The sequence below is a fragment of the Podarcis bocagei genome, assembly GCF_964188305.1.
Source record: "Podarcis bocagei genome assembly, chromosome: 2".
NCBI lineage: Eukaryota > Metazoa > Chordata > Lepidosauria > Squamata > Lacertidae > Podarcis > Podarcis bocagei.
The window spans coordinates 97,696,407-97,718,884 of NC_138126.1; the positions used below are offsets into that span (position 1 = coordinate 97,696,407).

Genomic DNA, 22,478 nt, shown 5'->3' on the forward strand with positions numbered 1-22,478 from the left:
AAATACGCAACAAGGAGCATTCACACGATCGTCTGCTCCTGACATTCACACCAGGACAAAAAGAAAAAGAAGAAAAGCCTTTATTAATGTGACTCCCTGCCGGCGCGCCGAAGGAAGAACTGGGGCCAAGCCCCTGTCCTTTCTTGGTGGGATTTCGGCGTGCTTGGATGAAAGGGCGGGTTCACCTCCTCCTCCGCTTCGCACCTTTGTGGGAGCGGCGAAGGGGCCGCGCCTCCAGGAGGAACGCGAACGCGCACGCTGCTCCCTTAAACGGGAGGCTGGACTCGGCAATCTCCGCTGTGGGGCTGGCCGGAGCTGCCCGTCGGTGACACGCGTTCCCGGTGGGCGGAGTTGGCTCTCCCGCGCCCTGGATGTGGGAAAGGGAGCAGCCCAGGCGCGCTCTCTTCGCCTCCTTCTCGGTGGAGTCGAGCAGCATGGATGCGGGCTCCGGCCCCATCAGCCCAGTCTCCCATCTCCAGGAAGGCCCTTTCAGCTGCCCCATCTGCCTCGACGCCCTCAAGGACCCGGTCACCACCCCTTGCGGCCACAACTTCTGCCTGAGCTGCCTCGGGGCGCACAGGCACCACCCGGGGACCGTCGCGGCAGGAAGCGGCGCGCCAAGTAGCTCCCGCTGCCCGCTCTGCCAGGAGCCTTTCCCGGCCGACCTCCAGCTCCGGAAGAACCACACCCTGGCCGAGCTGCTGCAGCTCCGGCAACCCGCCCCGAGCAGCCCGGGGCTAGCCATGTCCCCCGACAAGCCGCCGGAGCCGTGCGTGCCCGGCGACTCTTGCGCGCCGTCGGAGGACGCGCCGCCCGAAGAGGTGCTGTGCGACTTCTGCACCGACGGCGAGCGCGCCCGGGCGGCGCAGTCGTGCCTGGTGTGCCTGGCGTCCTTCTGCTCGCCGCACCTGCAGCCTCATCTCAAAAGCCCCGCTTTCCAAGGCCACCGGCTGGTGCCGCCCTTGCGGCACATCGAGGAAAGCCTCTGCAAGCTGCACCTCAAGCCCCTGGAGAGCTTCTGCCGGACGGACCGGAGCTGCATCTGCCAGCTGTGCAGGGCCCAAGAGCACCGGGGCCATGAAGTGGTGGCGGTGGAGGTGGAGCGGGAGCACGTGGAGGTGGGTAGCACGCTCGTCCGGCCGTCCAGGCACAAAGGGGGTCCTTTGTGCAGCCTCGCTCCAGGGACGGGGAAGGCGGGGACGCTCCCCTACCCTAGGCTGCAGTGCGCGGGGATTCCTGCAAGCTTCGCTCACCAGCTCCAGCCCGGGAATAACTGGAAGAGGGGAGGGTGGGTGGGTGCGTGTGGGCCACTGCTGCTGTTCCTCGACGTGTTAAATTTAGGAGCCTCGCTAGGGACGGGTTGGGAGAAGCTGCCTGAGGCCGCTGCAAAGTGGCTGGCTGGCAGGTCCCTGTTGGATGGGACATCATAAATAAAAAATTGTCCAGTAGCACCTTAGAGAAGTGTGTATCTGAAGAAGTGTGCATGCACACGAAAGCTTATACCCAGAATAAACTTAGTTTGTCTCTAAGGTACTCCTGGACAATTTTTTATTTATTTCGACTTCGTCAGACCAACACAGCTACCTACCTGAATCTAGAAGGATGGGACAGCAGTTTGTCAGGTGCCCCAAGTTATCTGAAAAACAGACACCCTATTTCCTAAGAGTTGGCACAAGGGTCTGTGTCTGCTCAGAAACACATTCCTGGAACTTACTTTCTTTGAAGGAGTGTGAGCTCGTTGAAAAACCCTTCCCTGTAAGCTTTCAGAATTTGAAGCAGTGTGTAGTTACTTTCTGGGGTTAGGAAGGCAGAGCAGTGTTGTCAGTGCTTAGGGGCAATGGTTTAGGGTCCAACTCAACAGAGTGAGTAGCAGATCCCCACCACCACCAAACACAGAAGGGCTGGCTTACTACAATTTGAAGCAAGTTAAATAAGACACACAACCGTCTGCAAAGGTTAACAGTAGAGTGGGAGAACATGTTAGAGTGTTAGATATGGGAGACCAGGGTTCAGATCCTCACTCAGGACGCACACTCGGTGACCTGCTTGGACCAGTCACTGCCTCTCAGGGTGGCGTAGCTTTGTGGAAGTGTGCAAACATTGTAGGCAGGGGCTTAACCCATGGCATCTCCAGGGAAAATAATATTAAGTAGCTCAGCTGAGGAACAACTTCTGCCCTGAGATGCTGAGCAGCTGGTGCCAGTAGACAGCACTGGGTCAGATGGACCAGAAGACTGACTCAGTAGAAGGCAGCTAAGCTGGCCCTACCGTTAGGCTGAGTGGGGCAGCTGCCTTGGGCAGCTGATTTTTGTCAACATATTGTTACATTTGAGGTTATTATTGCTGCTATTGTATTTCTACTTGTGGGAGTTCTTGCCTCAGGTACCAAAATAATGTGGCCAGCTCTTGGTTACTACTTATCTTGTGACTCTAGGAGAGGGAGGGTTGCTGTTCTGCCATGGGCAGCAGAACATCTCTGGGCAGCCATATAATCTTATGTTCGTATGAGTGGAACGGCACAACCTATGGAACAATATTAAGGCTTATTGGGAAATTGGTTCAGAAAGGGAAAGAGCAGGGCGAGATGCACTGGAAAAGTTATCTGTAGAGCTAGCTTGGCAGGAGAACGGAGCAATCCTTGTGGAGGAGGAGGAGACCCGGGTTGAAGTGGCACAGCCCAATCTGGGGAATCCTTGGAATGGCATTGCTCAGGAATCTGTAAGGCTAGGTTGTTGATCTGGAAGAGGGTGTGGGTAACTGGAGTATATGTTCTATGGACATTGTGTTTTAGGATGGTTTCAGGTATACATGACATGTTTTAAGCTCAGGTTTCTGACTTCATTATGTCTCCCCTGGCATGGCTGTAAGTGCAAGAAGCATTGGAACAAATTTTTGCGCAGTGAATCCCAAAGTGATGGCAACTTGGACAGGAAGCTTTTAGGTTGTAGCAGTCAAGACAGAGTTGGAAGGCTGATGACTTGATCAGATGTTGGCTGTGCAGACAGAGAACACTGCAAATGAACAGGGTGGAGTGCAGCATACTGTGATGTTAGCCCTGATCCAAAGTTGGTAGCTGGACACCTCTGCCAGTATAATGATTGATAGGGGAGCTATGCTTTAGGGCAGGGATGGGGAACCTGTGACATTCCAGAAGTCATTCCAACTCCCATCATTCCTGAGCACTGGCCATGCTCACTGTGGTCGATGGGAGTTGGAGTCAAACAACATCTGGTGGACCACAGATTCCCCAAACCTGTTACAGGGTGACGGAGCTAGCTTTGTTCTTCCTAACTGCAGCCATGCTGATAAATGAACTGGTTTGATTGACTAGACCAGTTTTTGATCTAGTCAATTTTTCCAACAGAAACTTTGCACTTTAAAAGTTTGGAAAGGCGTTTGTGACTGCAATCCTTCACATTGAGGAAGGGAAACCTTTTTCAGTCAAAGGTGATGCAATCAATGCCTTTTGGGCATCCTTGGGGGGGGCGGGGCCAGAGGCAAAATAAGCATAGCAGTAAATGGGAACTTTGCATGCTGCCACCATTCCCCCTGTTCTTTGTCTAGGCAAGCACAAATCAGAATCTGAGTTAGAGGAATTGCCTTCCATCCAGGCAAAAACACTTCAGGAGAGTGCAAAGCTGTCAGTGGGGTGTGTGTCTCAGGAGGGGGAGATAGGGCCAGATAGAAAGGACAACATATGAGCCCCCAGCCTGAGGTTCTCCATCATTGTTACCTGGAAGGAGTCCCACTGAATTCAATTGCACTTACTTTGCTTCGGGCATAAATAGAATTGCATTGTAAGAGTGCATATGTAGATGTGCTGCACCTGCTTCTTAACCTGCTTCAAAACCGATTCATAATGGAAAGGGGACTAACCAACATAGCAACCATCCGACAGCATCTAGGACAGTCGCATCCATTGCCGCACTTCTGACTGTGCAGCCAGGAGTTCTGTAATTTTCCATGGAGCTGCAAATCCCCAAATGCTGATATATCATGTGAGGTACATGCATGTGTGAACTCAGCTCCTCTGAAGCTATGCAATATTCTGCAACCAGTCTTTTGGGGCTTGTGGGGATGGGCTTTGCCAAGAGCTACCAAGAAAGACAGGTGAAATCTGCATGCAGCCAGGACCCAGAGAGGAGAGCATTGGGAAGGGATTTGGGGAGCTGGCTGTTGTCATGGTTAAGTGCTTAGAGCCCGAGAATCTAGAAGGGGTTGTGAGGTAGGGATTGTAGATAATTGACCGGGAAAGAACATTTCCTATTAAAATTGCAATGTTCTGAAATTCCTAGACCATAGAGGTTTTTATTTAATTGGGCTGCTGTCCTAATCCCAGTTATTTGGGAGTAAGCCACACTGAGTTCAGTAGGGCTTACTTCAAAGTCGGCGTAGTTAGGAGCGCAGCCTTAGAGTTGTCTAGAGGTCTGGAAGAAGGTGTCTGGATTTCTGATTTATGGGTGGGGTACAGTCACACACCCACATCTCTGCTTCTGGGGCTGTTCTGTGCTCAGCCAATGCCTAGAGAGCTTTCCAGTGAAAGCGGGTGGGGTAGGGGGCCTGTGTTTCCCAAACCCTCAATGAGATGTTCCTAATGCAAAGACAAACATTTAGCTGAACTTCAGCCTGGCCTGCCAGATTACACACATGCAAACAATTTGTTGCTTTTGGGTTTGGGGAGGAGGCTAAAACAAAAGTTGCGTGGGAGGAGGGTGTGATTAATTCTGTGTGCCTGTTAACTGGGCCCAACCAGTTTCTGTACTGACAGCCTTTGGCTGCTGTGCAGTTGCACCAGGGACTCATTTCTTCCTCTTGCCTCTCTTTCCCACAGTGGCTCAGACCGGCTTCTTTATTTCACTTGGCTCGTCTCCCAGGTTCCGCTCCTTGCTCCGTTAGCCCTTTGTGTTGCGTTGAGACGGGGCATTTTTTCCATCGCTCCCCTTCCCAGTTGACGCTGACTCATCTCCTAGATTTTCACTTGCTAGTTTTTAATTGAGCTGTCAGTTTCGGTTTAGCTCATCCTAAAGCACCGGGTTAGTTGGGAAACCCCATCTCTGTGTTCTCTTTGGGAGAGATGGCTAAACTTGGAAAGGTTTGCTGTAAGGAGTACTTTGCAACTCCCTAAAACAACTTCGTTTCAAGGTTATTATTCTTAAGTGGAGCATTTAAGGGCGGAGGACACTTCCGCAAATGGGAATCCTCAAGGGACCACACAGAGCAGGCAAGTTCCCATTGCATCGCAACGCCATTTTTTCTCTAGTCACAAGGCCGATTGAGATGTCCCGTACCTAGTGAAGTGAGGGGAGAATATTATCCAGAAAATATTCTCGAGAATATTCTCCAAAAGATTATTCTCAAGAATTTAATATCACTACTCGTACCCCGAGGAATGTGGGTGGCGCTGTGGGTTAAACCACAGAGCCTAGGGCTTGCCAATTGGAAGGTTGGCTGTTTGAATCCCCGCGATAGGGTGAGCTCCTGTTGCTTGGGCCCTGCTCCTGCCAACCTAGCAGTTCGAAAGCACGTCAAAGGTACCACTCCGGCGGGAAGGCAAATGGCGTTTCCGTGCGCTGCTCTGGTTCGCCAGAAGCGGCTTAGTCATGCTGGCCATACTGGCTGTACACTGGCTCCCTTGGCCAATAAAGCAAGATGAGCGCCACAACCCCAGAGTCGTCTGCAACTGGACCTAATGGTCAGGGGTCCCTTTACCTTTACTCATACCCCAGGATGCCCAGGAAAATATTTTCCTCAGGGTTCACACTACTCTTGCGACCCATTACATTAAGCCGGAGATGGGGAACCTTGTACCCCTCATGTTCTTGGACTCCCACCAGCCACAGCCAGAAATGATGAGAGTTGTAGTCCAGTAGCATTTGGAGGTCTATGTCTTCCTGATCTCTGAAGGGAGTACATAAAAAGTTAGACAAAGCACTGGCTGTTGTTAGCATGCTTTAAGCCAGCTGTTGGGAGCCTCAGGCCTGGAGGTTGAATGGGGCCCCTCAAACCTCTTTGTCTGGCCCTCAGGACTCTCTTCAAGCCACAGCCCCTCCCTGTTCTGCCTGGCTGGAATGGGTCCTTGAACTCTGATAATGCCTCTTGCTTGCCTTGATTGAGGAGCAGAAGAGAAAGAGGCGCACAAAGCTAAAATTCATATTTATTGCTCTTCCTACTTTGGCATCTGACAAGGCTTACCATCAGCATGTGACCCCTGAAAGGTCGCCCAGAGGGGAGATGTAGCCCTCTGGGTGTAATGCCATGTAATGTACCAGAACTGATGCTATGATCACACCCGAAAAGGCCTTCTTGGAGAATGTTGCTTTCTGTTCATTAGTGTGGGAAGGACTCTGATACTGTAGTCTGTTCCAGTACCTCTGGCATGTAGCATAAGCTCCACAAAAGGGATTGAAGTTACAGCAGCCACAGGCAGGACAGCTGTGGCTTTCAAAGTATAGGTGCAAACTCCCTAAATGGGCACCAGGTGTTCACTTTTAGAACATGGATGGGGAAGCAGTGGCTGTTCATTGTACTACAGCTCCCATCATCCCTGACCACTGGGCATGCTGGCTAGGGGTTGGTGGGAGTTGGAATCTCACAGCAGCTGGAGGAGCACCACTTCCACATTGCTGTCGTAGAGGCACAGAAGTGGAGTGTACAGTGGTATCTCAGGTTAAGAACTTAATTCATTCTGGAGGTCTGTTCTTAACCTGAAACTGTTCTTAACCTGAGGTACCACTTTAGCTAATGGGGCCTCCTGCTATCGCCACCACACGATTTCTGTTCTCATCCTGAAGCAAAGTTCTTAACCCGAGGTGCTATTTCTGGGTTAGCAGAGTCTGTAACCTGAGGCATCTATAACCCGAGGTACCACTGTATAGGGACAGTCTCTAAAGCATATATCACGTCATGGGAAGGAGCCTCATAGCATGGTAACAATGGAGGAATCAAGTTAATCAGGACAGAGTTTATTGAAGGGGTTGAAAAGGCCATCTGATATATTGCCTATAAACTTGGAGCAAAACATTTTTGAAATGGTCCTAGTGGCAGCTGGGACCAATTGGGAGCCCAGCAGTAGATAGAGCCAATGATTGGCAGAGCCAACTAAGTCTAGATTTGTCCCCATCCTCTTCCCTGCTGAGGTGGACAAGGGCAACACTGTGAGACCACTGTGAGAGGAGGAAGCTGGCAAGTCGTGTTGCCCCCTGAACTGGCTGTAAGTAAGAAGGATGCAGGCAGGTGGGCCTGGCAGAGAGCAGGCTGAGGGTGGTGGGCAGTTCTCCTTTCCCCTAATGGACTAGCCTCCACTGGACAGTCCCATAGTTCAGTGGCGGGAGCACCCTCTTTGCGTACAAAAGGTCTCTGGTTCAGTCTTCGGCAGTATTTCCAGCTGAAAGGCATTCCCGGGTAGCAGGGCCAGGAAAAACTTTGGCACAAGATCCCAGAGAACGGCTGCCAATCAGGATAGCCACTACTAGGCTTGAAGGACCAATTGTCTGGAGCTGGTATGAAGTCAGAATTCCAGGCAGTGAAGTTCTCTCCTGCTGCCAGACAACCATAAATTGACCCCAGTTCTGTTATGGAGCCAGAGCAAGTCTGTAGCTGATGAACAGAAGGGAACCCGTCTGTTAATTACCTCCCCCTTCACCCGGAATAAAATGTTATCTCTCCTGGTAGAAGGGAAGAGGCAGAGACTTTCCTGTGTGGCAAAAATAGATAGGGTTTGGCTTGTTGTCAAGGTTTGCCATGCCTCGGATGGCTTAAGCAAGTTTTATTTATTTTCATGGCGGCACACCTGAAAAAAAATAATTCCTTGCATGTGTGAGCACATGCACATGTATGTTAGTCAGAACGCACTTAATCATTCTTATTGCTGCATTTATATTCCACCTCGAGGAAGGGTATCTTGTTCTTCCCGCCCCCGCCTCTGTTTTATCTTTGTGAGAAAAGTAGGTTAGGCAGTTAGTTTAGGGGCTGAGAGGGGATTCGAACCCTGGTCCTTTAGCAGCACCCTAATTAGTACACAGATTGGTGCTGAGTATGCCCCAAAAGAAAATGAATTTTTACCTTATTGTCCAGGGTCAAATCAAATTGATTGTGGCTATTGATGCTAGCTCCGTTTAATGCTAGCAATTTTATGTTCTGTATGTTTATATAAAATAGCACATACGACTAAGGAACAAGTATTCCCTGCTTTTGGAAAAGAAGCAGATTTTATGACCGGAAAAAATAATGCCATTTTTTTGTTAAATCATCTTGGCTACATCTCAGTTAAATCCCTTTCCTTCCCTCTCCCTGGGTCTGCTTAAAGAGATCAATGGGTTATTATGGCTTCACCAGATAAGCCCTCTCCCTGGCACTTTAATTTCCTTGCTTTCTGGTCCGGGTGAGGGTGTTGATGCAATTTGGGCTGTGGCTCTTGCTTTCTCTGATAGAGCTACGATTGTTCCTTTCATTGCAACCCTCTCAGTCTGGTCTTTATCTCACTCCAGCACATTGTTTAAATGGAGTTTGGAGCCACATGACAGTAGCACTTTGCTCTTTTTAGCTTTCCAGAATTGGGCACGTTTCCAGTCAAAATTCAAATGTCAGACAGTTGGGAAGACCGCTTCCTTTACAGGTCTTTAAAAGTAGACAAAAGACTGTTGCTTTTGCAAAAACAAAAACCAGACACACGCACATAATATATTACAATAACGTTTCCAAACACAAACCAACTCATGTTCGGGGTCAACATTTGATAGATCATCAGGGGAATGGTTTGTTTCAGTTTAGATTACTTTGGCCTCATTCACACATAACACTAAGCCATGGTTTAATCAAAAACATTATTAGCATTGTGTGAGAGACCTGCCTAGCCATTTAACTGTTATTTGTTCACTGACAACAAACTGTGTTTTATTGTTGACATATGAACCTTTGTTTTACTCAGTGTTTTTTTTTAATAAAAAACAAGGTGCTGGTACTCATATCTTGATAAAAGTGCCATTGGTGCCAGCACAAAATGGCTGCCATGAGCCACAAAAAATATGTAACAGTATTCAGTACCTGTGAGTACTATCACACACACACAAAAGCACTGGTTTGGCTATGGCTTGGTGTGTAGTATGTGAACCCAGCACCCTTCTTCAATCATGGCTTGTTTGGTTACTCCACCCTGGATGTTTACCAGGTTACAAAGGCATGAGAAAAGAAGAGCTGGAAAACAAAACTAATCATCATCATCCTCTCCTTGACATCTGATGGGAGGGCATTCCACAGGGCGGGTGCCACTACCGAGAACGCCCTCTGCCTGGTTCCCTGTAACCTCACTTCTCGCAGTGAGGTAATCACCAGAAGGCCCTCGGTGCTGGACCTCAGTGTCTGGGCTGAATGATGGGGGTGGAGATGCTCCTTCAGGTATACAAGGCCGAGGCCATGTAGGGCTTTAAAGGAGAAATGTTGGAGAAATAAGCGGTGGTGTGTTTAATCATCCTGGTTAACTCATGGTTTGTTGAACAAACCGTGGCTTAGATTTATGGGCTAGCGGAGCCTTTGTCAAGAACAAATATATAATAGGCAGGAGAGACAATAAGGGCAATACGTTATGCAGAATGAATGGATAGGAGGGAATATAAGGGTTTTGGGGAGCAAGAGCAATCCGGCACAGTGCAAAGGGAAGTCTCATCACTACCACCTTCAAAGAACTTTTTTTTTTTTTTAATCTTTAGAGTGGTGGTGGCTCTCCAAATGTTGCTGGACTCCCAACTTTCATCAGCCACAGCTAGCTTGGCCAGGACTTACGGGAATTGGGAGTCCAACAAAATCTGGAGGGCTACAGTTCCCCATTCTTGCTTTTCAGAAATAGATTTAACGGTGAATATTTCTCTACAGCCATGAGGACTGGAAGAGAAATGTACTATTTTCTGTCAATGTGAGGTGACATTCTGATATTCCCTTTCTTCAAAAGGCCCAAAGACCCAAAATCCTGAACAGCGTCGAGAATCAGTTGGATGAACTTGGAGTCACTATTGCGCAGACAAGGAGGACTGTGGACCTCATCAAAGTAAGATGGCTTCAGTCTATTTCATCCCAGAAGAAAAACTGGATGTTGATCACACACACACACACACACACACACACACACACACACACACTGCCCTGTTCTTTTCATATATTTCTATGTCATTGTCTCCTGGTGCCAAGGGGGTCAGGGGTTTGGACTGTCTCTCGGCCTGGGTATCAAGAGGTGGTTCATTCACTGATTCTGATCCAATTCTGCCACAGTGTTGGGAGGTTTAATTAAAGATAACACGTAAGCAAAGAACAAAAATCCTCTTGCATGTATGCACTCATGTTGCACAAATATACAAGTTTCCTGAGAACTGGATCACATGGTGCTTTTCCTAGACTGTACCACTTCAAACTGCAGGTGGAGGATCACATTTTTCAACTTTCCCTCAGACTGGGGGAAACTCCATGCCTATAAGAAAGTAGCATGTCCAAGGTAGCCATTTCCATGACATGCTACATTTCCACTTGCATAGATACCCTAATTTCTGGCACTCAGATAAAAGACAGAAAAGCATATGGTGGCTTAGTGAATTAGGCAGCAATGGGAACCTTTTTCCTAAAGTTTGTCTCTTTACACGTTGTGGTCCTGACAAAAACTGGAGGGCTTTAAAATGGAATAATCCAGACTGTTTCCTAATGTTGAGTTCAAGCATCATGCCTAGTCTGGCTTAAAGTGGGTCTTTTTAAACAATCAGATCTTGAAGAAGATTTGATTGCTTCTGCCCTCCCCCACCTGGCCAACTTTAAAAGGAGGATCTGGATGTGTGCATGTTTTTTGGGGTGGTGGTGGAGGAAATATATGTAATCTACATGAATGATAATTGGTATAAAGCTTTCTCTGTTGTGTTTAGGGCACTGCTCAGAAAGAGAAGGAAAAGGTCAGCAAACTCTTTGCCGAGACGGCCAGGGTCCTTGCAGCCTTTCAGAAGGAAGTCCTTGGCTTCATCGAAGATGGGGAAAGAGCAATGCTGACTGGGGCAGCGGAGGAGCTGCGGCAGAAGGAAGAGAGGCGTGACACACTGACTGAACACAAGCGGAATCTGGAGAAGGTTCCCAGCACAGACACCATCTCTTTCCTGCAGGTCTGTGCCCCTGAGTGTTATTCCAGTAGAGAGTCACCCCTAAAAGTGCTTCATTCCTTGCCTCTGGGCAGATCCACACCATACATTGAAAGCACATCTAACATACATCGGAAGCACATGACTTTCCACAAATGAATCCTGGGAACTGTAGTTTCCTCTCACAGAACTACAGTTCCCAATGCCCTGAACAAACTACAATTTTATTTCTTCTTATTTCTTGAAATTTATATACCGCCCTATACCCGGACATCTCACAGAACAAAACCAGATACACAAAACCACAAAATATATACAGTGGTACCTCGGGTTACAGACGCTTCAGGTTACAGACGCTTCAGGTTACAGACTCCGCTAACCCAGAAATAGTACCTCAGGTTAAGAACTTTGCTTCAGGATGAGAACAGAAATTGTGCGGCGGCAGCGGGAGGCCCCATTAGCTAAAGTGGTACCTCAGGTTAAGAACAGTTTCAGGTTAAGAATGGACCTCCAGAATGAATTAAGTTCTAAGCCCGAGGTACCACAGTAATCAAAATAAAAACAACAACCCAATAACCTACCCACCAAAAAACCCACCTTTTAAAGGCGCATAGGATGTAAATTGGATCAACCGAAGGCCTGGTTAAAAAGGAACGTTTTGCCTGGCACCTAAAGGTGTATAGTGAAGGCGCCAGGTGAACTTCCCTGAGGAGAGCATTCCACCGACAGGGAGCCACTGCAGAGAAGGCCCGTTCTCGTGTTGCCATCCTCCGGACCTCCAGAGGAGGAGGCACACGAAGGAGGGCCTCAGAAGATTATCTCAGGGTGTGGGTAGGTTCATATGGAAAGAGGCGGTCCTTGAGGTACTGCGGTCCTGAGCCGTTTAATGCTTTATAGGTCAGAACCAGCACTTTGAATTGGTAGGGGGTGCAGTTGGACCAGGATTATTTTACAGAAAGTAATGTGCTTTCAATGTATGGAGTTCCCCTCTCTGGAAACAGTAGAAAAGGGGAGGATTTGTGGAGACGTGCTGTCCTCTCTAGCGAGCCGCAAGTGGAGAGTCTGATTCAGCTTGTCCATAATTTTTTTATGGGCAGACGCTGCTGCTTTTTCTGGCTCCAGACCGGTGGTTTTTGTATTGGAAGGTGGGCATGCTTATACGCTACAGGGGCAGGAAGGTAGAAGAAGAAGAAGAATTTATTATTTATACCCCACCCATCTGGCTGGGCCTCCCCAGCCACATTGGGTGGCTTCCAACCAAATATTAAAATAAAGTAATTCATCAAACATTAAAAGCTTCCCTAAACAGGTAGGACACAATGGGCATTTGTCTCTTTTACCAGGCCCCGCAATTTGTAGGCCCTTCATTCATTTACAATAGCCTTCCCCAATCTGATGCCTTTCAGATGTTGTTGGACAATAACTCACATCATCCATGACCATTAGCTCCCTCCTTGCTGGGGCTGATGGGAGCGGTAGTCCAGCAACGTCTGGTGCGCACCAGGTTAAAGAAGGCTAGTATGCAATCTCAAGTGCTCAGTCCTATCTGGATCTCTGCTGGGAAATGTGCCCTCATCCGCTGTGTAGGGGCCCTGGGTAAACGGGCCTTATAGGGAGGAGGCTCTGCTGAGCTCTATGTTCCTGGATCCACATTTGGAACAGAGCAGCATGCCAACATCTCCTGCCAGTGTAGCTGCTCTTTCTCTCTGTCCCCCTCCCTCCCTCCCTCCCTCCCTCCCTCCCTCTGGTATGTTTGTTTCCATGTCACGAACAGCAGCCATAGGCTCTCTGGTACTCGGGAAAGAGGTGGCTCTGTGGAATGAGTCCTCCCATCAGTCAATTGCTGTATATCACCCCCTTTCCTTTCTTTTTTTTTGGCCCAGGAGTTCCAAGCACTGAAAATAGCCACCGAAGAGAAAAACTTCTCATGGGCAAGCTTCCCCAAAGAGCTGAGCTTCATCAAATCCAGCCAGGCCGTGCTCGCTGTGAAGGAAATGCTAGTGAACATTTGCAAGAACCAGTGGGACCAGCTCTCAGGAAACGGAGACGAAGGGCCCATTCTTTATGGCATGCCAGAAGGTCTGTAGCAGACGGAATATCCTGTCCTTGCATTCCATGTAGAGCGCTATGCATTCTGCAGCGTTTTGATTACGGAATTCTTTGCTGACTCTGATAGCTACCATGCGGTTTCTGCAGAGATTATTGGTGCCTGGCAAGTGCTAAGAATCCACTGCTTCCCTGTAGCTCTTAAGTATCTAGGAGCTCTGGAAGTCTCTGTGAACAGGGACTGGGCTTGGAAGTATCAGCAACAAGAACGCACATTGCTTCCTTTGCATCAAACATTTAAAGCTTCCCTAAACAGGGCTGCCTTTAGATGTCTTCTAAAAGTCTGGTAGTTGTTGTTCTCTTTGACATCTGGTGGGAAGGTGTTCCACAGGGTGGGTGCCACTACCGAGAAGGCCCTCTGCCTGGTTCCCTGTAACCTCACTTCTCACAGTGAGGGAACCACCAGAAGGCCCTCGGCGCTGGACCTCAGTGTCCGGGCAGAACGATGGGGGTGTAGACGCTCCTTTTCCCAGTCTGTTCTCAAAGCTTGAAATGCAGCTGGGGTACCCAGCCTTATGCAAATTCAGGACACTTGCATCAGCTTCCATTCACATGTTGAATTTTGCTTGTAGACTTTTGCTACCTTTAACATGCAGTAAACACTTTGGGGCATTAGAACCCACTAGGCACCATTTACATCATGGAAGTGGGAACCTGCCGCTCTCCAGATGTTGTTGGACTTTTATCGCCATTATCTCTGGCCGTTGGCCATGGTGGTTGGAACCGATGGGGGCTGGAGTGCAGCGTCGTTTGGAGGGCCACAGGTTCCCCATCTCTGTTTGACATCTCCAAGTCTCCTCTTGATGTTGGCATTTGTACCTGCCTAAATGAATGCCAGCCTCAAAGGGAGAAGATGTTTCAAGCTACATCCTCCATGTCAAAGCACTGCAAGTGGTGCAGCTGTTTTGAAATTGCATAATAACAAGACTCTCTTAAATTGGTGTCGGGTTTCTGCGCCCTGTGCCTCCCGCTTGGGGTTGTGTTTTTTTTATGAGGTTTCCATAAGGACTCAAATAAATCAGAAGGCAACAAACAGACATCACCGGGTGTGGCCAGCAGTGGTTTGGGGAAGATGTCCAAAGTGGCTTTTCCTTGAAACAGAGCCTTGTCTTTCAGAACACAGGGGAGATATATACTTGAAGCTTACTCTCCTGCCAGAATTGGAGTGGATCTTGCTGGCTTCGTCCTCAAGTTCAACTGCTCCCTAAAGAAAGTATTGCAATGTGTGACTACTAGCCTAGCATCGGCTCTGTTCTGTTCAGGGCTTCCCCTCCCTCTCCCATACATGCCCCATGTTTCAGGGAGGAGTACTTCCTGGATACTTACCAGGGAGTTTGCATGAACTGCTACCAGGTCACAGCGTGCTGCCACTATCTCCACAAGACCCAGCCAGAGGCACAAACAAGACATCCATGAGAACAGTGGAACAGTCTCCCTCTGGAAGTTGTGGACTCTCCTTCCTTGGAGGTTTTTAAGCAGAGGTTGGGTAGCCATCTGCCATGGATGCTCTAGCTGAGATTCCTGCATTGCAGGGGGTTGGACTAGATGACCCTTGGATCCTTTCCAACTCTATGATAACTGGGCACCACCACACAGAGCCCTATGTGGTGATGGGGAGGCTGAAGGAAGGAGAGTAGAGAGGGAATCAGGGTTTGCAGACCCAGAAGAAAATGTTGTTGGGGTCCAGCAACTCTGTAAAATGTGTGTTTTTTGGATGAGCACAGGACCACAACACAGTTATGAGCAGATCCCTCTGCTGGCTGGCTTTGTAGTAGCACAAGGACATGTTAGGATCTTGGATCCTGGGATAACATCCTGTGGGATTTCCCTCTTCTGATTAATAGGTTTAAGAATCTAATCACAGCAGGCCTGTCAATGACAAATGAATTTAAGGTTCAAGGTGGTTGTATGGAATAGTACACCTGCATCTGATCAGCCAAGGTACTTTCTAATGAACAAGCCTCTTTTCCTTGTGTGATGGGTTGGTTTTTTTCTTTTCCTTTTTTGCTGTCTTTGTCGTTGAGGTAAATTTTTGGCAATTTCCTCTTCTCACAGTGACCATTGAGCCCCCAATTCCAGAAAAAAGCAGCAACCCCGCCTGTTTGGAGTCCCGAGATTATTTTCTCAAATGTAAGACCATTTTATTGTATGTTTTGTCTCCCTTGGCTTTTGTTTCTTTGCTGATGGCGTAACTTTTGGCAGACGGCAGACGTGTTGCAGACAGCAGAAATGTCAGCCCACTCAAAGTTAATTATGAGTGCAGTCCAGTGAAAACAAAACGCTTGAGTGTTGTTTTTAGAAAACGTTCAGTGTCTCAGTTACTGGTCTTTACTGGCCTAGCTAGGTTTAGCTGAAAATATGGAGTCTTAAGCACATGGGCAAAAGATTGGATTTCAGGGGGTTGGACTAGATGACCCTTGTGGTCCCTTTCAGCTGCATGATTCTATGATGCCTGTAAAGCTACACCACCCCCTTTTCCTGTCATAAAGAGGCACATATTGGAGGAGATGGAAAACATATATTCAGTTCTATGACTGCATGAAAGTAAAAAAATAAGGCTGTGGCATAAAAAAGAGATTTATGTTAAATATATATCATAAGGACTAGAAACTGGATTTTATTTTTATTTTTTTAAGTAAATCTGGGGAACTGAACTATCAGTATTTAAAATGCATTTATATGGAGGAAGAAACCAGAAACCTTGAAAATATAGAAAACAGAAGGGGTCTCTGAAATCAGAGTGTGGTACATCTTTGCTCCTTGATTCCATAGCTCTGCCACTCTCTGCTTCTTAATGACTATTACTCTACATACCCCCATCTTACCACCTGCTTTCCATATTTCACCTTCCCAAAACACACACACATAAGGTGCGGGTAAATATTTTTATTTTTTAAAAAACAACAACAACAACCAATCCAGCTAAAGTTTGCCATAGGGCTAAACTGCAGACACACAAGTGGTATGCACAAATTTAAATATAGTTAGGAAAAATCCAACAATTTTTGCAGAATATATGTTGGTTGCAGCAATTGAGTTTTTAGAACACGTGGTTGCATCCAACACTGCTGTTCCACTTATGCAACAGCTTTCTGCTTGTGCAATGCAATTATGTTGTTGTTGTTGTTGTTGTTTATATACCAACCTATACCTGGAGGTCTCAGGGTGGTTCACAGAAAAGATCAACATAAAAACCACAATATATATAATCAAAATAACAACAAGAAATCAAGCGCACCCCCCCCCAAAAGAGCCACATTTTAAAAGAGCAGATCAATCAAAGGCCTGGTTAAAAAGGAACCTTTTTGCCTGGCACCTAAAGGTGTATAATGAAGGCACCAGGCAAACTTCCCTGGGGAGAGCATTCTACAGATGGGGAGCCACTGCAGAGAAGGCCCGTTCTTGTTTTGCCACTGTCCTTTTCTCCTTTCCCCTGCAGCCCCCTACCATATGCCCTTTGGAGCATATTTTGGGGGGTGGGATGCAGAGAGAGGAAGGGGGAAGTTAGACTCCTAAGCCAAGGTTTCATAAGTTCAGGAGACTGAATGATTCCTGAGGGGCACCAACCTCAGTGATGGTATGTTTCAGTTTTGTTGTCCAAGAAGACAAGATAACTAATACGGTGTGACTTCCTTGCCCTGCCTTCTTCTCGCCTTCTCCCGCCCCCACCCTGCACAGTTGCCTTCATCATCGACTTGGACAGCGACACTGCCGACAAATTCCTCCAGCTGTTTGGGACCAAGGGAGCCAAGCGGGTGCTGAACCCTATCGCCTACCCCGAGAGCTCGACCAGGTTTGTCAACTGTGAGCAGGTGCTGGGCGAGAACTTAATGAACCGAGGCAACTACTACTGGGAAGTGGAGATCATTGACGGCTGGGTGAGCATTGGCGTCATCACGGAAGATTACAACCCGCAGGAGTCCTATGACAGGGGCCGCCTGGGCAGGAATGAGAACTCCTGCTGCCTGCAGTGGAACGGGCAGAACTACGTGGCCTGGTTCGGCGGCTTTGACTGCGTGATACAGCAGCCTTTCTTCCATACGATTGGGGTGTACTTGGAGTACTCTGAGAAGGTGCTGACCTTCTATGGAGTCAAGGATTCCAAGATGACGTGCCTGCAGCAGTTCAAAGTGGCTCGCTTCAAGAAGGGCCATTTTGACCCCTTCCAGAATAAGATCAACCACCAGTTTCCGGCGCTGTTTACGCACAACCTCAAGCCGGCCTTCTTCCTTGAAAGTGTTGATGCCCACATGCAGCTTGGGCCTCTCAAGAAAGATTGTGTTTCGGTGCTGAAGCGACGGTAACTCGTTCCATGTGCAGTAGAGCAAGAAAGGAACTGGTAAAGAGATTTAAAACAGGATCTTTCCTAGAACAGCATGTCACTTCCATGATACAGGGTTACTAGGCTCTTCACCCATATGTCTGTCCCTGCTACCTTTTGACTGGTGCCTTTAAAGATAATGGGCCATTTCCATGTTGGTCTTTTCTCTCTCTTGCCACCTCTTGGATTTTTAGTCATAGTTATAGTTTGTTCACACTGGGCTTAAACTCAAAGACCAAGCTTGTTACCTTTCACCTGCTGTTTGGGGATTTGGAGAGGATTGATTCTAGTCTGAACTTTCATTTTCTGTATTAATCCAATATATTTACCACACACACACACACACACAGTTTCCTGATTCTGTACTCATCAATTCTAGGGTTTCTTCCTGCTCTCTTAGCCGGGGTGGTGGCAGCGGCGGGGAAAATATCAGTGTTACTTTAAGACAGGAGTCAAGAACCTGGAATGTTGCTGGACTACAAGTCCCATTACCCCTAACTATTGGCCAGACTGACAGGGGTTGCTGGGATTTGGAGTCCCTTAACAGCTGGAGAGCCATAGGCTCCCCACCTCTGGCCCAGTTTGTGAGGAGTTACAATTTTTTCTGTGGGCACTGAGCCAAATCTTAACTTCTGATTTAAACTGCTGTTCTTTAAGATGGGAGCTGGTGGTTAAGTTGAAACAGGCGACCTACTTTTCTTCTGTTTCTAGGATATCTTGATTTTAGTAGATAATTACAGTTCTTCATATAAATTGGGAAGGATGGAAAAATAAAACTTAGCTAGTTCAGAGACAGAACTGATTTTTACCATTTGAAGATTATTATTATTTACCTCATGGATTCCCTGACAATAACTGAATTGCTGAAATGCTTGTGTGTTTTATTAGCCCTGTGGTCTCAGCATTATGGTTATTTTCTGCAAGAGTTTTCTTCCAGTTATTCAGTTTGTTGCCTATCTGCCAAGGGTGGATCTTTTACAAAATAAATGGCAACATACTAAACACGGGGTGAAAAATATTATGAATTTGGTGAAACATGATGGTTAATTGTATGAGTTCACTTATCCCTGCTGTCTGGGCTCATGCAGTTCTTCCTGCCTACCAGTAAGAAATGGTGAGGTCACCAAAGTTATTTTCTACTTCCCCTAATGGAAATAACTACAGCGCAATTGCTCACAATAGCAACACACACACACACACACACACACCATCATTGGTCAGCATTATTAAAAATATGTTTTGGCGTTTTCATCTTTCAGCCAGATACTAAATATGTTAGTCTGACTTGAGTTGAGCAAGTCTCTACTTCCTGGTAGATATGCCTATAAATGCAGCCCTTATAATTTCACCTGTTGCCATTGGAATTTGTTATTGAAAGAATACCACAATGATCATGTTGTGATTTCTGTATTCTTACTGTATTCTTAAAAACACTTTGGGGATAAACTGGAACAATAGGAAATTTCACACTGAACCAAAATTGGCTGTATTAATTGTTCCTCCATGAGCAAAATAATAAAGCCAGTATATTTGCTTCCTTAGGTAATACTGTGCTGCTGTTTGTTTTTCACCCCAATTTTTGGGTGGTGGTAACCTTTCTGCTTTGTTTTATTATTATTATTAATACACAGTTGTATAATCTAACATGTGTGAGGAAATAATAAGGAAAAAAGTTTAAAAGAATCTAGTTGCCATTAAAGAATATGCAAACATAATCCTGGTTTGTCTTTCTTTGCTAACCTGAAATGAATGAGCTTACTTTCTGCAATGTTTTCAATCAATACCAGTTTACTATGGGCAAATAATAACATTTTTGTGGATAGCAGCAGCCAACTATACTCCATAAAGTTTGCACACCCATGTGTCTGCATTTATTTTTAATAAAATGAGGGCTTTATTTATTTGACTCATGCAGCATGTACAGCCTCTTTGAAGAAAATAATCTGGATTAATTTCGTAAAAATGCCTTGCAGTTTTAAAGTTCTACCACAAAATATCATAGTAAGAGACTCGTGATTACTGTAACATGTGGCACTACAAAATTTCCACTAAAGTCAAGCTTAGCTGGGACGTAACCCAACCAGAGTAATCCTCATTATCCACATTATATAGATTCCACCTTCCATGAAAAATGGGAATGGATACAGCCTCTGCAATATGATTGTTTTGCAGTAAAAATCTTCACGCTCCAGTATCTCATTTGTTTTGACTGCTGCCTGTGATACTGGAATAATCTCACTGCAATAGCCAAACAACTTCCCATAGCTACAGTGCTGATGGTGTAGCTGTTGATAATGCCACAAAGCAAGTTTTAGGATCAAGTTGTAAGGCAGTGAGCTTAACACAAACGGTCGCTGAAAGTAATGACCTCCCGTGACCTTCCTATGACTCTGGGCGGGTTATATCCTGGTTTTTTTACGTGACAATGCATTAAAGATAAGTATTAAAAAACAATAACAAGGTCAATTAAAGTGATAAGAAAAAAACAAGCAAATAAAAATGCAGTAGAGATGGCGTAAACACAATTAAAAAAGCAGAATATACCATATCTGGTTTGAGTGTCCTATTTTAAATTTATGATTTTGTAATAGTTAAGTCTTTATTAGGTTATAGGGTGCTACGGCTACAGTCCAATATGTATGATCCCAGCAAGTAAGTCCCATTGAACTTTTAAGCAGACACATAAAGGATTCTGCTGTAAAGGAGATGCATGTCTGGCCCAGGTTAAGGGGTTGTATTTGTGGTTGTGGGGAGGGCAAAGTAGTTTGGGGAGTATGGATTTAACTTTATTTACTTCATTTTGCCCACCCACTTTCTGCCTAAGTGCTGAAGGTGGCAAACAGTTGAAAATGATAGCTTAGTATCAAAGATAGAGCAATTGACTCCCTCTGGGGAACATCCCTGGGGCAAATTTGTCCAACATACAGTACGAAAGAAAAATGGTGAAAATAGGGAAATAATCAGCACTTGGCCAATAACATGTATATATTGTTGTGTAACAAGGGTGGGGGACCTCAGGCTCAGGGACTGGGCGTGGCCCTTCACATCTCTTTGTGTGGCCCTCAGGACTTTCTCCAGACCATGTTGCTCAATGGTCCTTCTCCATACCTTCAACTGCTATTGCCTAGCTAAAACATGTCATTGAATTATTATAATGCTGCTTGTTTGCCTGAATGGAGAGGTGTGCATGTGTGGTGGAGATACAGGGTGGAACTCAACATTGACCAATGTTGAATGTTCTACCTGCACAAGCACATCAGCTTGCCAGATGGCACAATCTTCCCTCCTCTATGTGTGCTGTTCTGGGGGTTTTCCCAATCATCCCCAGAACCAATTTTGCAGGGTGCCAACGGAGGAGAGGAAGGAAGCTCCATTGTGCAAGGATTTGTTAGGTGAATCATGCACACAGAAACCTCTGGCTTTTGTATGGGTGGAATGTAACCTATTGTACGAGTCACATCCATTGCTCTGCCCACTTTTGCCCCTGTCTCCACTTACTTTTGCCTTGGGCCCTGCCCACCCCTAGAGCCAGTGTGGTGTAGTGGTTAAGAGCAGTGGACTCGTAATCTGGTGAACCGGGTTCGATTCCCCGCTCCTCCACATGCAGCTGCTGGGTGACCTTGGGCAAGTCACACTTCTTTGAAGTCTCTCAGCCTCACTCACCTCACAGAGTGTGTGTTGTGCGGGAGGGAAGGGAAAGGAGATTGTTAGTCGCTTTGAGACTCCTATGGGTTAGTGATAAAGCGGGATATCAAATCCAAACTCCTCCTCTTCTAGCATGCGGCCCTTGAAGGATGCCAATGATTGAGTGCAGCCCATTGAGATGAAAAGTGTTATATGATGAAGATAATGAACTGGATGGGATGATCCCTGCAAAAGACAATACTGCTTCAGTTCTGGGAAGACCCAGAGCGTAGTTGAGTCTACCCAGGCTAATGAAGGGGTGGGCCCTCACTGTTTCACCTCCCTGCTCCAGTCAGATGAAATGGCCAATGGGTGCAGTTTTGTAAGGTGAGGAGGACCCATAGATTGTGAGTCTGGGCCTGGCAGATGGTGAAAGCCTTGATGTCTCACCTCTCCCTATTAGGCTGCCACTTGGAAGAGCACTGGACGAAGAGAGTAGGAGCAGATGTCTACTTTGTTTATTTGTTTCAGCATTTCCTGGTTCTTTAGCTAATGTTAAGTGCATGAGCTCAGCACATGAAGCCATGTGTAAACACAACATTGTAATCATTCTGAAACCAAGGGTTTAAGACGGGCTAAAAAGCTACAGCTGTTGGTCTCTCATAATGACCAATCACAAATTTTATTTCTGCCAAACTGGCTAAAAATTAAAAATAATCCAGTTTCCATTCTGTTGCAACTCCAGTCTTCTCTCGAATAGGGCTTGCCAACTCTACCACAATTGCTAGTGAGGGATCAGTTGTGGATGTACATCCAGTTCTTGCTTACAGCCTCTTAATTTGGACTAAAGCCCTGGAAAAATGAGTGATTTAGCCATGTGACTGAGCCAGCCAGGAAACTTCTCTGTTAAAAAAAAATGGCATGAAACCACAACAAACTAAAATAGTAGTAAAAATAGCTTATAAAACCACTAAAGTGCCAATATCTTTTTTTTTAAAAGGTTAAATACCTGCTGTGAATTGCAGCTGTTCTGTTTGGCAGAAATACCAGAAATCAAGTTACTTGATTCATATGACCACTGCTGCTTCCTGTTTATGTGGTCTTCATAGAATTAATACAGTTTATTATACACAGTGAGAAACAAACAAATTTGGAGACAAGACAAATTTCAACAGAGTTCATTTGCTATAGCAAAACACAAAATAGGCAAGCCATGTGGCACTTTAAAGACTTACATTTTATTATGCCGTAAGTTTTTGTAGCCCAGAACCCACTGTCCTTATCCAGTATAATTTAAGCTTTACATTAAAATGACACAGGAT

At 46.5% G+C, this 22,478-nt stretch overlaps 1 protein-coding gene across 1 annotated transcript; it reads left to right on the top strand.

Annotated features, from left to right (window-relative positions):
* Positions 1-236: 236 nt before the first annotated feature.
* TRIM47 (tripartite motif containing 47) lies at positions 237-19,247 on the top strand. Its single transcript, XM_081185334.1, has 6 exons — positions 237-1,118; positions 9,944-10,039; positions 10,899-11,129; positions 12,989-13,184; positions 15,267-15,341; positions 16,890-19,247. Exons 1-6 carry the CDS (start codon positions 372-374, stop codon positions 17,513-17,515), a joined length of 1,971 nt encoding a protein of 656 aa, XP_081041460.1. The 5' UTR covers positions 237-371; the 3' UTR covers positions 17,516-19,247.
* Positions 19,248-22,478: the final 3,231 nt, after the last annotated feature.